A 15,399-nucleotide genomic window follows, 5' to 3' on the forward strand; every position below is an offset into this window, starting at 1 on the left:
TCTTTGAAAGAATTAATAAGACAGATAAACCATTAGCCAACCTTATTAAAAAGAAGAGAGAGAAGACTCAAATTAATAAAATCATGAATGAGAAAGGAGAGATCACTACCAACACCAAGGAAATACAAACGATTTTAAAAACATATTATGAACAGCTCTATGCCAATAAATTAGGCAATCTAGAAGAAATGGACGCATTCCTGGAAAGCCACAAACTACCAAAACTGGAACAGGAAGAAATAGAAAACCTGAACAGGCCAATAACCAGGGAGGAAATTGAAGCAGTCATTCAAAACCTCCCAAGACACAAGAGTCCAGGGCCAGATGGCTTCCCAGGGGAATTCTATCAAAGTTTTAAAGAAGAAATCATACCTATTCTACTAAAGCTGTTTGGAAAGATAGAGATGGAGTACTTCCAAATTCATTCTATGAGGCCAGCATCACCTTAATTCCAAAACCAGACAAAGACCCCACCAAAAAGGAGAATTACAGACCAATATCCCTGATGAACATGGATGCAAGAATTCTCAACAAGATACTAGCCAATAGGATCCAACAACACATTAAGAAAATTATTCACCATGACCAAGTAGGATTTATCCCCGGGACACAAGACTGGTTCAACACTTGTAAAACAATCAATGTGATTCATCATATCAGCAAGAGAAAAACAAGAACCATATGATCCTCTCATTAGATGCAGAGAAAGCATTTGACAAAATACAGCATCCATTCCTGATCAAAACTCTTCAGAGTGTAGGGATAGGGGAACTTTCCTCGACATCTTAAAAGCCATCTATGAAAAGCCCACAGCAAATATCATTCTCAATGGGGAAGCACTGGGAGCCTTTCCCCTAAGATCAGGAACAAGACAGGGATGTCCACTCTCACCACTGCTATTCAACATAGTATTGGAAGTCCTAGCTTCAACAATCAGACAACAAAAAGACATTAAAGGCATTCAAATTGGCAAAGAAGAAGTCAAACTCTCCCTCTTCGCCGATGACATGATACTCTACATGGAAAACCCAAAAGCCTCCACCCCAAGATTGCTAGAACTCATACAGCAATTTGGTAGCGTGGCAGGATACAAAATCAATGCCCAGAAATCAATGGCATTTCTATACACTAACAATGAGACTGAACAAAGAGAAATTAAGGAGTCAATCCCATTTACAATTGCACCCAAAAGGATAAGATACCTAGGAATAAACCTAACCAAAGAGGTAAAGGATCTATACCCTAAAAACTATAGAACACTTCTGAAAGAAATTGAGGAAGACACAAAGAGATGGAAAAATATTCCATGCTCATGGATTGGCAGAATTAATATTGTGAAAATGTCAATGTTACCCAGGGCAATTTACACGTTTAATGCAATCCCTATCAAAATACCATGGACTTTCTTCAGAGAGTTAGAACAAATTATTTTAAGATTTGTGTGGAATCAGAAAAGACCCCAAATATCCAGGGGAATTTTAAAGAAGAAAACCATATCTGGGGGCTTCACAATGCCAGATTTCAGGTTGTACTACAAAGCTGTGGTGATCAAGACAGTGTGGTACTGGCACAAAAACAGACACATAGATCAATGGAACAGAATAGAGAACCCAGAAGCGGACTGTGAACTTTATGGTCAACTAATATTCGATAAAGGAGGAAAGACTATCCACTGGAAGAAAGACAGTCTCTTCAATAAATGGTGCTGGGAAAATTGGACATCCACATGCAGAAGAATGAAACTAGACCACTCTCTTGCACCATACACAAAGATAAACTCAAAATGGATGAAAGATCTAAATGTGAGACAAGATTCCATCAAAATCCTAGAGGGGAACACAGGCAACACCCTTTTTGAACTTGGCCACAGTAACTTCTTGCAAGATACATCCACGAAAACAAAAGAAACAAAAGCAAAAATGAACTATTGGGACTTCATCAAGATAAGAAGCTTTTGCACAGCAAAGGATACAGTCAACAAAACTAAAAGACAACCTACAGAATGGGAGAAGATATTTGCAAATAACATATCAGATAAAGGGCTAGTTTCCAAAATCTATAAAGAACTTATTAAACTCAACAGCAAAGAAACAAACAATCCAATCATGAAAGGGGCAAAAGACATGAAGAGAAATCTCACAGAGGAAGACATAGACATGGCCAACATGCACATGAGAAAATGCTCTGCATCACTTGCCATCAGGGAAATACAAATCAAAACCACAATGAGATACCACCTCACACCAGTGAGAATGGGGAACATTAACAAGGCAGGAAACCACAAATGTTGGAGAGGATGTGGAGAAAGGGGAACCCTCTTACACTGTTGGTGGGAATGTGAACTGGTGCAGCCACTCTGGAAAACTGTGTGGAGGTTCCTCAAAGAGTTAAAAATAGACCTGCCCTACGACCCAGCAATTGCACTGTTGGGGATTTACCCCAAAGATTCAGATGCAATGAAACGCCGGGACACCTGCACCCCGATGTTTCTAGCAGCCATGTCCACAATAGCCAAACTGTGGAAGGAGCTTCGGTGTCCATCGAAAGATGAATGGATAAAGAAGATGTGGTCTATGTGTACAATGGAATATTACTCAGCCATTAGAAACGACAAATACCCACCATTTGCTTCAACGTGGATGGAACTGGAGGGTATTATGCTGAGTGAAGTAAGTCAATCGGAGAAGGACAAACAGTGTATGTTCTCATTCATTTGGGGAATATGAATAATAGTGAAAGGGAATATAAGGGAAGGGAGAGGAAATGTGTGGGAAATATCAGAAAGGGAGATAGAACATAAAGACTCCTAACTCTGGGAAATGAACTAGGGGTGGTGGAAGGGGAGGAGGGCGGGGGGTGGGGGTGAATGGGTGACAGGCACTGAGGGGGACACTTGACGGGATGAGCACTGGGTGTTATTCTGTATGTTAGTAAATTGAACACCAATAAAAATTAATTTATTAAAAAAAGAATAAGGCCCTTAAAGGGGGCATGCCTTACAGTTAAATAAGACAAAAGAACAACAAAGCAACTGCCACCAACCTTCAGATGGTGAGAGATACAGCTTTCTTGAAATCAGTGGAATTCTGGGAGACTTCTGATTAGCCAGAGACATCCAGAGTATCTAAGGGGTCACCATGATGCCCATCATGAAAATTCTTCCTGCATTATCATTTTCAGAGTTTTGTTATGAGTCCCAGATTCTCCTTACCCAGTTTTTACAGCTCCCTACTCTGGAACTCCAAACAATCCCTCCATGTTCCCAGTGACAAAAAGATTCAACAAGACCTGCAACTGGAGTGAAGTGTCTAGGTTGCCTGATGCAGTAGAATTTGCCTGATGTGGCCCTGGGCAGTGAACCAGACTCAGTGAATCACTTCATATTCTCTCCTAAGACTAACAGAGAACAGGCTTCCAAGGAATGGGGGTGTGGATAGAGGGGCCCTTTTCTGAGGAGCCAGGATTTTTGGATTGTGTCTTCAGATCTTCTCCTAAAACGTTTTCTTTCTTCAGGAGATATCAATTGCACCACATAAAAAGTCATGTTTGAGCTGATGGCAGCAATGAGGTCCCATCTCTGCTTTGTAAGAGCATGGTTAGGACCCCAGAGCATACTCACCTGGCCATGGATATAGAAGCCAGTGAGGCTCTTCAGGAAAGATGAGGAGCTATGCAGACACAGTTATCCACCAGAAAGCAAGTTAAGGGACAATATATAACAAATGAGGGAAACAAGCTGATATTCTCTCTGTCATAGAGGTATACTCTTTACAGTGTTATCCCTCCCAGAAGGAAGGAGACAGATGGGGAGAGAGACAAGTTGTTTTGTAAACAACCCTTCCTAAATATAGGAACCATACCTTATACCTTCGGTATTTAGACTTTCTTAAAAAAAGGGGGGGGGGAGGGTTTATCTCTAACCCTAGCTTTATAAGAGATAATTAAGAGAAGTAATATAAATTCCACTTTATGGTGGTGTCACTGAGTCTACAGAACTTGTTAAAATCCTCAAAGCCACTCAGGAAGCTAGTGTATGTGGGACTAGATATAGGTTTGCTAAGGGAGGGGTTTATTTCTCAGATGTCAGGCTCAAGCAGAGCCTTCAAGCAGAGACAAGCTAATTTCTAGACTTGCCTTGGACCTGGCGATGAGGCCCCAGAAGAGAGGCAAGGGGGAGAAGCTTCCTTCAAACCCAGTTTCCTAATGAGTCCTCAGGAATGTGGTGCTTTCTCCCTCAGGGCCTTGTTAGTGGGAGCTCTTGGGACTGTGTCTTGGGTATGTTCAATGACTTTGAAAATGGGAGCAGAAGAGCTATATTATGCTAGGAGCACTCCTGTAGAGCTGCCTGTCTAGGCCAGGTTCTGAGGGACTGAAAGCCCCAGTGAAGGCTGCAGACTAGTAAACAGAAGATGTGGGAAGTTTGAGGGCTGTGTTCTTCTGACTCCTATACTCAGCACTACCTACTCAACCCTTTTCTCCCAAGAGAGGGTGCTCTGTCTTCTCTCACCAGAGAAGCCTTCTGAAGTAGGAAATGCACTGTAGACAGACCTGTTTTCTGATTATTTCTTCTAAGGTTGACCTTAGACAAGTTGCTGTTCCCTTTTGAGCCTCAGTTTCCTCATTTGGGAAATGAGCATATCCCCTATCATAGAGCATTGCTTGCAGATTAAATGAAGTAAGATTCACTAAGCTGCTAGTAGAGGTTTGGCAACACATCAGCATACCAACTGATAACATTTACAGGTTTTTGCTCGGTACCTGGTAATATGCTAAGCACTTTACGAGCCTGGAGTCCCTGTGAATCCTCGCAACACTTCTAGGAAGCATGCTGTGGTAGACATATCAGATATCTGACTCACATCTCCCTCAACCTTTCTTCATTTCAGCTGTGGCTGGGTTGGACAGTTCCCTACAGGCTTCGCTTGTGGCAGGCTGACAGAAGGTAGCCTTTTCCTTGGGATCCTCTGATGCCATAAATACTGGGAGTGGGGATGGGGTGCTCGCTAGGTCTGAGCACATGTGCTCAGATTGCAGATAGCACCTTGCCAATAGCAAAGGGAAGCCAATGGATAAACACCCCAGCACCCATTCTTCAGACAATTCTGGAGGCATTCTATATCCTCATGCATAATCAAGTCTCTGCTGGACATCCATAGCAGAGATTTTGGTGCTGAACCCCTCAGTCAGGGACACTTCTTCCTTCTTTGTATCCTCATAACCTCAGTCTTCCTCTCAGGGGCTCCTGCTGCTGAGATGACTTCCCGGTTAAGCTGCATCTTGTCTCAGGCTCTGCTTTTGGGAGAGCCCGACTAAGACAGTTGGTATTGGGAGTAGCCCTAGGAAGCATGTCCTCCAGATGGAATTCTGGAACTGGACCATTCGCCACTTTTTGGGGTGAGTGAGGTTGGTGATAAGCATAGTTTCACCACTGAGACTCCGTTGTTGTATGTTGGGATGAGGTGAAAGATGAAGCACTGGGTCATGTGCTAGCACTAGCACATGAATATGAAGAGAACCATGATAATTACAAGAATTGTGGAGTTTTAAGAATTAAAGGTAGCTTCTGTGAACTTTCCTGGGTCCCTGAAGGAACAATGATAGGCCCAGGTCAGCCAACGATCAATTTAGGATACGTTGTGAAAGCCAGAAAACTTCCCTGGCAGCATTCATGAGACATTAATCTTCTGCACCCACAAGGCAAACAGCCCTGAACATCAGTTCTTGTACCTAATTTTAAGGGTGGCAGAGCTACAAGGAAGGTGAATGTGCAGCTCAGTGGGGTGGGGCTGGGGGTGGGGTCTCCTTTGCTAAATCCAGATCCCTTTTGTGGAAGGAGTGAGACCCTGAGTCCTGGAATGGGGATATTTGAGAGGTTGAGCATGAGAATTTTGAAGCCCTAGTCTCTCGTGTAGCCACTTGGCAAAAGCAACCCTTTTCTTTTGCTGGTGGAAATCAGCCTTTTGTTTGCTGGCCATGCAAAGACCTCATATAAAGCAGATGCCTTGCAAGGTGATTTTTGCCATTCTCAAGAACATTACCCATGTCTCCTTTGTGTCTCCAGAATAATTGGAATTAGGTCCCAGCATATTTTGAGAAAGACAATCCCACCTATGATGCAAGAGATCATTTACTCACTGAAAAGAATCCCATACCTGGCTGTGGGAGGCTGAATAATGCCCCCCACCCCGGATAACCAGGTCCTAATCCCTGAAATTAACTTTATGTGGGAAAAATAGGACATTGTAAGTGTGATTGGTAGGGGTCTTCATCTGGGGAGATGATTCTGGACCATTCAAGTGGGCTCTAAACGTCACCACAAGAGTACTTACGAGAGACAAGTTGAGGGATATTTGATTACAGAAGAGAAGGTAATGTGAAGATGGAAGCAGAGAGGGAGTGAGGGGATCACATGGCAAGGAATGCCAGCAGTCACTGGAAACTGGGGGAGACAAGGAATGCATTCTCCCCTGGAGCCTCCAGAAAAACTTTCCTTGCTAACATTTGAAGTTAGCCCTGTACAACTCATTTGGACTTTTGCCCTCTAGAGCCATTAGAGAATAAATCTCTGTTTTTTTAAATCACTATGTGTGTGGCAGTTAGTCACAGCAGCGATAGGAAACTAATACACTAGCCAATATATCCTGGCAAGAACTAGAAGTTCCTCTTGTTTTTAGAGGAGCAATGTGGGAGTGGGTCATAGGGACCAAAGGAGTACGTGGAATGTAAGGCCGAATAAGGAGAGTAAATTGACAAGGAAGCACTTTACATGATTCAAGATTTAACTTCCTGGTGAGGGTGCCTGGAGCTGGTCCTAATAAACTGCAGAGATGTCTCTTTGAAGCTGGATGCTGGTTACAGGGACTCTTCAAGATCTATAGGTTGGCAGGCTTACGTCGAAGAGTGTGTCTTCTTCCAGGTCCTTGTGAGCACAAGTATTCCTAGCCCACCACTTCAAGGTCATGGGGTTACTTTAATCTACAGCTGGACTGAGGTGAGTGGGGCAACCTCTAGAGGCACAGAAAAGTGTGTCTTCTGGTGGGTTCCTGGACAAAGAAGAATATTCTTGGTTCCTGACTGTGCAGGAGCCAAGTTATGGTGCAGGAGCCAAGTTATGGGCCTTTTCAGTGTCTTCAGTTGGACTGAGATCGGAGGGCCTGAGAGGCTTGGATGAGTGTGTCTCCTGTCTTGTCACTGGCAGGACAGGACTGGCAGCTAAGAGGGCTGGAGTTGGGTCATGGGCTCTTCAGTATCCAGGGCCAGGGTCAAGGTTGGCAGGACTATTAACCAGGGCCCGGATGGGCATGATTTCTGTTGGGTCCTTTGGCAGATGTTGCCGGTGACAGGACCAAGGCCAAACAGGGCAGTAGCGGAGTCCATAGGGAGACCGAGTTGCTTCCAGGTCTGTACCCAGCATATCTGCCACCTGGGCCCCTCAGTCTTGGGTTCCACCAAGGTCTCACAGTGTCCTAACCCTAAACTCCCACAATAGCGTTTTCTGTCTGAAATATTGTTGCTGAGGAGGGAATGTGAGTGGGGGACCTCTTCTGCTATTTCACTGGCTGCTATATTTATATATCTGCATATAAAATCTTGTACACTGTACAAGCAAGCTTACATTTTATGGGATTGGTGCAGCTATTATCAACTGGGAGAAAATTTAGAAGATACAAAAATAAAATCTTTGTATTTTAAATATTCAACTTAAAAATAAATGTAAATATACTAGAACAAAATCACTGACAAATATTTATACAACATTTAGATAGAAAAATCATTTTTTTGGTATTTTTTTATTGGAGTTCGATTTGCCAACATATAACACCCAGTGCTCATCCCGTCAAATGCCCCCCTCAGCGCGTGTCACCCAGTCACCCTGTCCCCCGGCCCACCTCCCCTTCCACCACCCCTTGTTCATTTCCCAGAGTTAGGAGTCTCTTATGTAAAAGTCATTTTTTCTAAGCATGACAGAGCAAAGAAGATAAACATCATAAAAATGTCAAACTTCATTTGGGCAAGAGAGGCTTAAGCAAAGTAGAACACAAGTGGGAAATTGGGAATATATTTGCAACATACACAGCCAGGAGACATTACCTTAAAACTGAAGTGTTTCTACCAATTGTTAAGATAAACTACCTCAAGGTGCAAGAACATGAACTGTAAATTTTGAAAGCATAAATACAAATAAGAAATAAATATATAAAAATCACTCAAATCATACTTATACAGAAATTCAAATTTTAAAATATTGCAGTATTTAATACAATTATAAAATAAATAATTCCATTTATAACATCCAGTGAGGTAAGAAGCATTATCAAAAACTGCCAATTAAGATGTAAAATAATTTTTGGCAAGTAGAAAGACAATATTCACCAATTTTGAATATTGTGTTTCCTTACACAGGTACACACACACATAGAACTTTTATGAATTTAATTAATGAAATAATTTCAGTTACATGGAAACATATACAAATAAGAATGTTAACCTCTGTATTACTAGCAATTGCAAAAAGATAGGAAAAATAAAATCAATAGGGATTTGTTAAGCAGATTGTAGTTTATGCATAGATGGAATATTATGCACACTTTCAAATGAATAAAATTGATTTGTAGGTTGATATGTAAAATATAACAGGTAATGCAGAGAGGGGAAAAGCACATTGCAAAGTAATATGGTGTTTTTATTTGCACATGCATGTGTTTGTGCAAGTGTGTGTGTGTTCATTTGTGTGAAAGCTAAACAGCTATTACTATTAATTATTTTTTGGATTACAGAGAGAATGGAATAAGAGTGACAATGACATTCTGTATTGTCTGAACTTTTACAACATGATGTATTACATATATGACAAACTTTTAAGTAGCAAAAGATTGAGATAAAATTTGGAATAAAAAAGCCAGGAAAATTCCAAAGGAAAGGGAATTTCCCAAATTGTTAAAGGAACCCTCTGATCCTGGAGAGTAAACAGAGTACAGGGAATCAGTGTCTTGGGTCATCATTTATGATGCTGAACCAGTTGATCCATTTTAGTCCAGTGATTGCACATGAAATCATCCTTTGAGGCTTTAGATTAATGTTCATATGGAAGAAAGGCCAGAAGCACAGGGATTTTGGAAGCAAATAAGCTCCTCTTTGCAGCATTGTTAGATGCTGGTGGGTAGAAAAAATTGATGGTGAAATATGTGGTAACTCTTCAGAGTAAATAGAATGAGACAGTCTATTCATTCAGACTAGAAGAATCAGAGGCCTTGTAAGTGGAAGAACCTTAATGGTTACTTTGTGCCTCTGTCAAGTACAGGCCCAGACAAGGTAAAGAACATACTCAAGAATGTTGCTGACTAGAGGAAGTGATGAAGTGAACACCATGTTGTAGATCTTCCTAGATAGTTTTCTTGACCCTTGGAGGAAGTTCACTGTTTGTATCCTTGAAGTTTATTTGGTGGCTAAGAAAGGATCAGGAAAGAGCTATCCTTTTCCCCTGTCTTTTGATAGTCTTGGCAGACATTACCCAAAAAGCAGAGAGTAAGTTGATAAGGTGGATGGTTAGTCACAGATTCTGATGACATTTTAAAGATGCAAGTGGATAAAATACCCAGCACTGCCTTTTGCCATCTGGTAAGCTCCCTTAACATTCTAGGAATACCCTCTGTTCAAGAAAACAGAAAATGATTCCCCTGAATAGTTTTTAGCATTTTCAGTGAAGCTTAAAAACTTTTTTATTCTTGGTAGAGAGAATAGGCTACAATGATGGTATTAGGGTCATATAAATGGGTTATTGCTGGATGTATAGGACAGGAAGCAGCCCTGTACAGAAGCCCACATATTTCATCCCTGGTTCACTAATTTTATTGCCCTTCTTCCTTCCTCTGACCTTTTAACCGTCTCAAGGTATCTTTTCCTATTTCTTTATCTTTCTCATCTCCACTCTCTCTGTATCCCATCAAGTCCCATCCAGGGTCTGGATCCTTTCTTCTCAGCCCATTTCCTTGCAATTCTGTCCTATTTATCCCCATTTCTCATCTTCTTCATTTTCCCACAAACTCTCCACCTCCAGTCTTGTTCTGCTTCTCTTCCTCATGCCCTTTCTCTTCATCTCCATCTCACCCTACCTTTCAATTCTTTCACCACCATAAAAACTCATGGAGAAGCCATGCCTCAGTAGGTCAAAAGGAAGTTTTAGAGAAATGATTAGGGAAACATCAGTAGCATGGTAGAGATACTCAGAATGGGCAATTCATCTCAAAGGGAGGCAAAAAGGAAAATACAACCAAATGTGGACTGGACAAAAACCTGGGAAGCACTATGCAAGATGAGCGAATGTTCTAGGTTAGAGACCATTCTCCTACTGAGAAGGGAAATTTTAGGAGAGACATCGTCATATCGCTTTATTTATAGATATGGATTATTTCAGCTGGAAGGTTTGGGAACCGAGAGTGAGGATTTAGGGAGGAAGCTCATATTGTGTAGTTTGGGGTTTTTCATGTTTAAATGATATTTACATTACAAAAGATTATCTTTTCAAAAGACTTGAAGTATATCAAGAAAGATAGATGAGGAACATTCATTTTATAACATATGACTTATCATATATGTTAATGAAGTTTAAAAATTTTGCACACAGGGATCATGCTCTCCAGACTTACTAGAGAATACATACCCAATACAACCTCCTCTCTGTCCCCTATATCCATGCTATCTTTGTATAATACGAAAAGATCGAAGTGCTTTTTCTGCTTTGTAGAAACCCAATGGGAGAAATAAAATGATTTTGATATCTAGGGCTAGGTTCTATAACCACACCATCCATACCTGAACTTGAGGGAATCACATGACCTATAAGTGAGTGTGGGTGTGGTGGGGAGGGCTTTGGATATTTTTGGCTATAACCAACCAAAGAGTGATTCCTTGTGGGACATGAACCTGTAACAGTCAAGGCTCTGAGGTTTCACTTCTATTCAAAAAGGGAGCACACAGTGACTGAAGCTGTAGTTTGTCAAAGGGCCTGGTCTTAGTAGAGCATACACACCTATTGCCTGTAAATTGAGCATGGCTTCTTTGGGAAACAGTAACTATTATCCTTAACATAAAATCCTCTCTGCAGGGAGACAGAAGTAATTATGGACCAATTTGTCTTAGATACTGGCTTTAGAGTATTTCTTTTTTAGTTCAGAAAGAGAAAAGGAGGGAGTGACATTGCAGACCTCAAGACCTTGTCAAGCCAGTGACTGCCTTCCCCTGAGCACCCGCCAGAGGGCACCCTGTACATCAAGGTTCCTGAGGCTGTAAATGATTGGATTCAGCATGGGGTTGATGACAGTGTTGAAGACCCCAACCCCTTTATCCTTGTCTGAATGCTTGGCTGTACCCAGTCGCATGTAATTAAATATACCTGAACCATAGAATATGGCTACCACAGTGAGATGAGAGCCACATGTAGAGAAAGCTTTCTTCCTGCCCTCAGCAGAGCGGATTCGTAGGACTGCAGCTGCCACATGTGCATAGGAAGTGATGATGAGAGCCAAGGGGGTACCTGCCATTATGAAACCCACAGCAAAGAGCAGCAGCTCATTGAGCTGAGTGCTGGAGCAGGAGAGCTGGAAGAGCTGTGGGAGGTCACAGTAGAAGTGGTTGATCACATTAGGACCACAAAAGTTGAGTGTGGCTATGGCTACTGTGTGAGTCAGTGCATTGGTGAAGGCTAAAGCCCAGGACACAACTACCAATATTCTCTGGACTGTCTGGCTCATCCGGGTGCTGTAGGTGAGGGGCTGGCAGATGGCCAGGAATCGGTCATAGGCCATGGCTGTCAACAGGAAGCAGTCCACCCCAACCAAGAGATGGAAGAAGAAAAGTTGTGTGAGGCAGGCTCTGTAGGGAACTGTACGTTTGTGGGACAAGAGGCGAGCCAACATTGAGGGAACAGTGACAGTGATGCACCCAACATCTAGCACTGACAGGTTCCCCAGGAAGAAGTACATGGGTGTGTGGAGTTTGGGTTCCACCAAGATGGCAGCCAGGATGCTGAGGTTGCCTCCGACTGTGACCAGGTAGGCAAAGAGGAAGACTACAAAGACAACTGGTTGTAGCCCTGGTGTCTCCACCAAGCCCAGCAGGATGAACTCAGTAATGGCTGTGCTATTGGCCCCAAATTTTGACTGCATTAGTTCCTGCAAGGAAACATCCAAGGAGATAAAGAATCATTCCTCCCAATATATTTATTCAAAAAAGAAGAAATAGACTCTCTAAGGGAGCAAAATTTGTCATCCCAAATGCCATGTGGATTATTTCAGGCTGATTACTTAAAACAACAACAACAACAACAACCTGAAGTCTCAGGAAGAAATTTTGCCTTCCCAACATATGCCTAAAAGAATTTAGATAGAGGACTTGCACCAGGAAGGGAGTTATCCCCATAGATACCTACAGTATAATGTAAACTAAGTGTGGTAGACAGGGAGCATGATAGTGACTTTAAGTCCACAATAGAATTACTTTTACAGAAAAAAAAAGCTCTCAATTTAATTATTCAAGAGGTAGAACTAAATGGTATATATGCCTTTCTGAAATGCCCATGAAACATTCATCTCCCCATGTTGGGACGCCTGAGTGGCTCAGGCAGTTAAGCATCTGAGTCTGGATTTCAGTTCAGGTCATAGTCTAAGGGGGACGAGATTGAGCCCTGCATTGGGCTCTGTGCTCAGCAGAGAGTCTGCTCGAGATTCTCTCTCCCCCTCCTTTTGCCCTTTCCCCTGCTCAATTTATTTATTTAAAAAATAAATTTTGGAGGGTGCCTGGGTGGCTTAGTGGTTGAGTGTCTGCCTTTGGCTCAGATCGTGATCCCAGGTTCCTGAGATTGAGTCTTGCATCAGGCTCCCTACAGGGAACTTCTCCCTCTGCCTATGTCTCTGCCTCTCTCTGTCTCTCATGAATAAATAAGAAAATAATAAAATTTTAAAAAGCATGTATAAACCTGAAATTCAGAAAATTCCAAAAGAATAAAGAATACAGGTAATAATATTTAATCACAATCCAATTTAAGGAAAAATGACTTTTAAAAATAAATCTGAATGTCTTAAATAATCTGTAAGAAACCATTGGATCAAAGGGAATCAAAACTAAAACTAAAGAACATCAGGGAGAGGTGAAAGGGGGTTAGTGAAACCAGCACACACTAGAACACGTGGATTATCACTAAATCAGTGTTCATAAGCAAAATTATAGCCCTAAATAAATATGTTAAAAACAAAAAATAAATAAAGCGATTAAATAAACAGATCAGGAAATTAAGGGAAGCCTGGGTGGCTCAGCGGTTTAGCGCCACCTTTAGCCCAGGGTGTGATCCTGGAGACCTGGGATCGAGTCCCGCATCGGGCTCCCTGAGTGGAGCCTGCGTCTCCTCTGCCTGTGTCTCTGCCTCTCTCTCGCTCTGTATCTCTCATAAATAAATAAAATCTTTAAAAAAAATCCTACATGAAAATATTACTAAAAAAAAGATCAGGAAATTAAAACATGAACTATAAGAAATGGGGAGACATTTGTTAAGGGGTACAAACTTTCTGCCATAGGATAATAATTTGAGGATCTAAAGTATAATATGGTGATTACGATTGTTAACACTGTACTGTATAATTGAAATTTTCTGAGAGAATAGAACTTACATGTTGTCACACAAAAGAAAAGGTAAATATGTGAGTTGATGGATGGTTAACTTGATTGTCAGAATCCTTTCACAATGTAAACATATATCAAACCATCATATTGTATAATTTAAATATATTATAATTTTATTTGCCACTTATACTTCAACAAAACATGAGCGACTCCTAACTCTGGGAAACAAACAAGGGGTACTGGAAGGGGAGGTGGGCGGGAGGATGGGGAGACTGGGTGACAGGCACTGAAGGGGGGACTTGACGGGATGAGCACTGGGTGTTATACTATATGTTGGCAAATCGAACTCCAATAAAAAATATAAAAAATGTAAAGCTGAAAAATATAAAATAAAACATTTTATGAGCTTTAAAAAAATGAAATGTCCATCATTAATGTAATACAGGAATTTAGTACATAATATAAGTGGTATCGGGATCCCTGGGTGGCACAGCGGTTTGGAGCCTGCCTTTGGCCCAGGGCGCGATCCTGGAGCCCCAGGATCGAGTCCCACATGGGGATCCCGGCATGGAGCCTGCTTCTCCCTCCCTCTGCTCTCTCTCTCTCTCTCTTTCTCTCTCTCTATCATAAATAAATAAATCTTTAAAAAATATATATAAGTGGCATCTTAAATGAATGGGAAAATGTACTATCCAAGAAGTGCTATCAGGGCAATAGCACAGCTATCTGGAAAAAACTTAAGTTGCACACATACCTCATATACTTTGTAAAAATAAATTCTAAACAGATCAAAAATTTAAATATAAAAATTAAACTGGGAAGTTTTAGGAAAAAATTGAAGAGTTTTAGTAGTGTAAGGTAACTCAAAATATAGAAAAAAATTTTTAAATAACCAAAATTAATAATTCTAATAAAATTCAAAAATTCGGGCAAATTAGCTAAGCTATTAACTACGTTTCCCCAAATCTCATTCTTTGTGTAGTTGCAGGTTAGGTCTGGCTACAAGGGGAATTTGTAGGATAGTTGTAAGGCAGAAATGAAAAGTTTGAAAAAAAGGCAATTTGGCAATATCTTTCGAAATTACAAATGCGTTTTCCTTTTACCTGGAAATTCTACTTCTGGGAATTTAACCAACAGATATATGGTCACATATAAGAAGTGACATATGCGTAAGGTTATTTGTGGCAGCATGGTTTGTAAGAGCAAATAATTGAAAATATTTCAATCTTGTGTTCACCACGAGAGGGCTGAGTAAACTAATTTGATCCTTACAAAAGAATACGATGCAGGGATGCCTGGCTGGCTCAGTGGTTGAGCATCTGCCTTCGGCTCAGGACATGATCTCAATGTTCTGGGTTCGAGTTCTGAATTGGGCTCCCTGCGTGGAGCCTGCTTCTCCTCCATCTGCCTATGTCTCTGCCTCTCTCTCTGTCTCTCTTGAATAAATAAATACATATCTAAAAAAAATACGATGCAGCTGTAGGGAACGGTTCTGACTGTGCTGATTTGACAGATATCCAAACCATATTATTAAATGTAAAACACAACTGGTAGAGTGAATATAGTGTTCTTTGGTTTGCTTTAAAGAGAAGGGAAAGAGCACACTCTCACACACGCACACTCTCACACATATGATATAAATGTTCTAGTTATGGAAAGAATAAGTTATGGGAATAAAATACACAGTATAAGGAATATAGTCAGTGATACTGTAGTAGCAATGTAAGGAGACAGATGGTAGCCACAATTCTGTTAAACATTGCATCATGTATAAACTTGTCCAAT

The 15,399-nt window shown here is 41.2% G+C and overlaps 1 protein-coding gene across 1 annotated transcript; it reads right to left on the bottom strand.

The window, feature by feature from the left end:
- Nucleotides 1-11,216: 11,216 nt before the first annotated feature.
- LOC129514701 (olfactory receptor 3A1) lies at nt 11,217-12,176 on the bottom strand. Its single transcript, XM_055333440.1, has one exon. It carries the CDS (start codon nt 12,162-12,164, stop codon nt 11,217-11,219), a length of 948 nt encoding a protein of 315 aa, XP_055189415.1. The 5' UTR covers nt 12,165-12,176.
- Nucleotides 12,177-15,399: the final 3,223 nt, after the last annotated feature.

The sequence above is a fragment of the Nyctereutes procyonoides genome, unplaced genomic scaffold (assembly GCF_905146905.1).
Source record: "Nyctereutes procyonoides isolate TBG_1078 unplaced genomic scaffold, NYPRO_anot_genome, whole genome shotgun sequence".
Taxonomy (NCBI): Eukaryota; Metazoa; Chordata; class Mammalia; order Carnivora; family Canidae; genus Nyctereutes; species Nyctereutes procyonoides.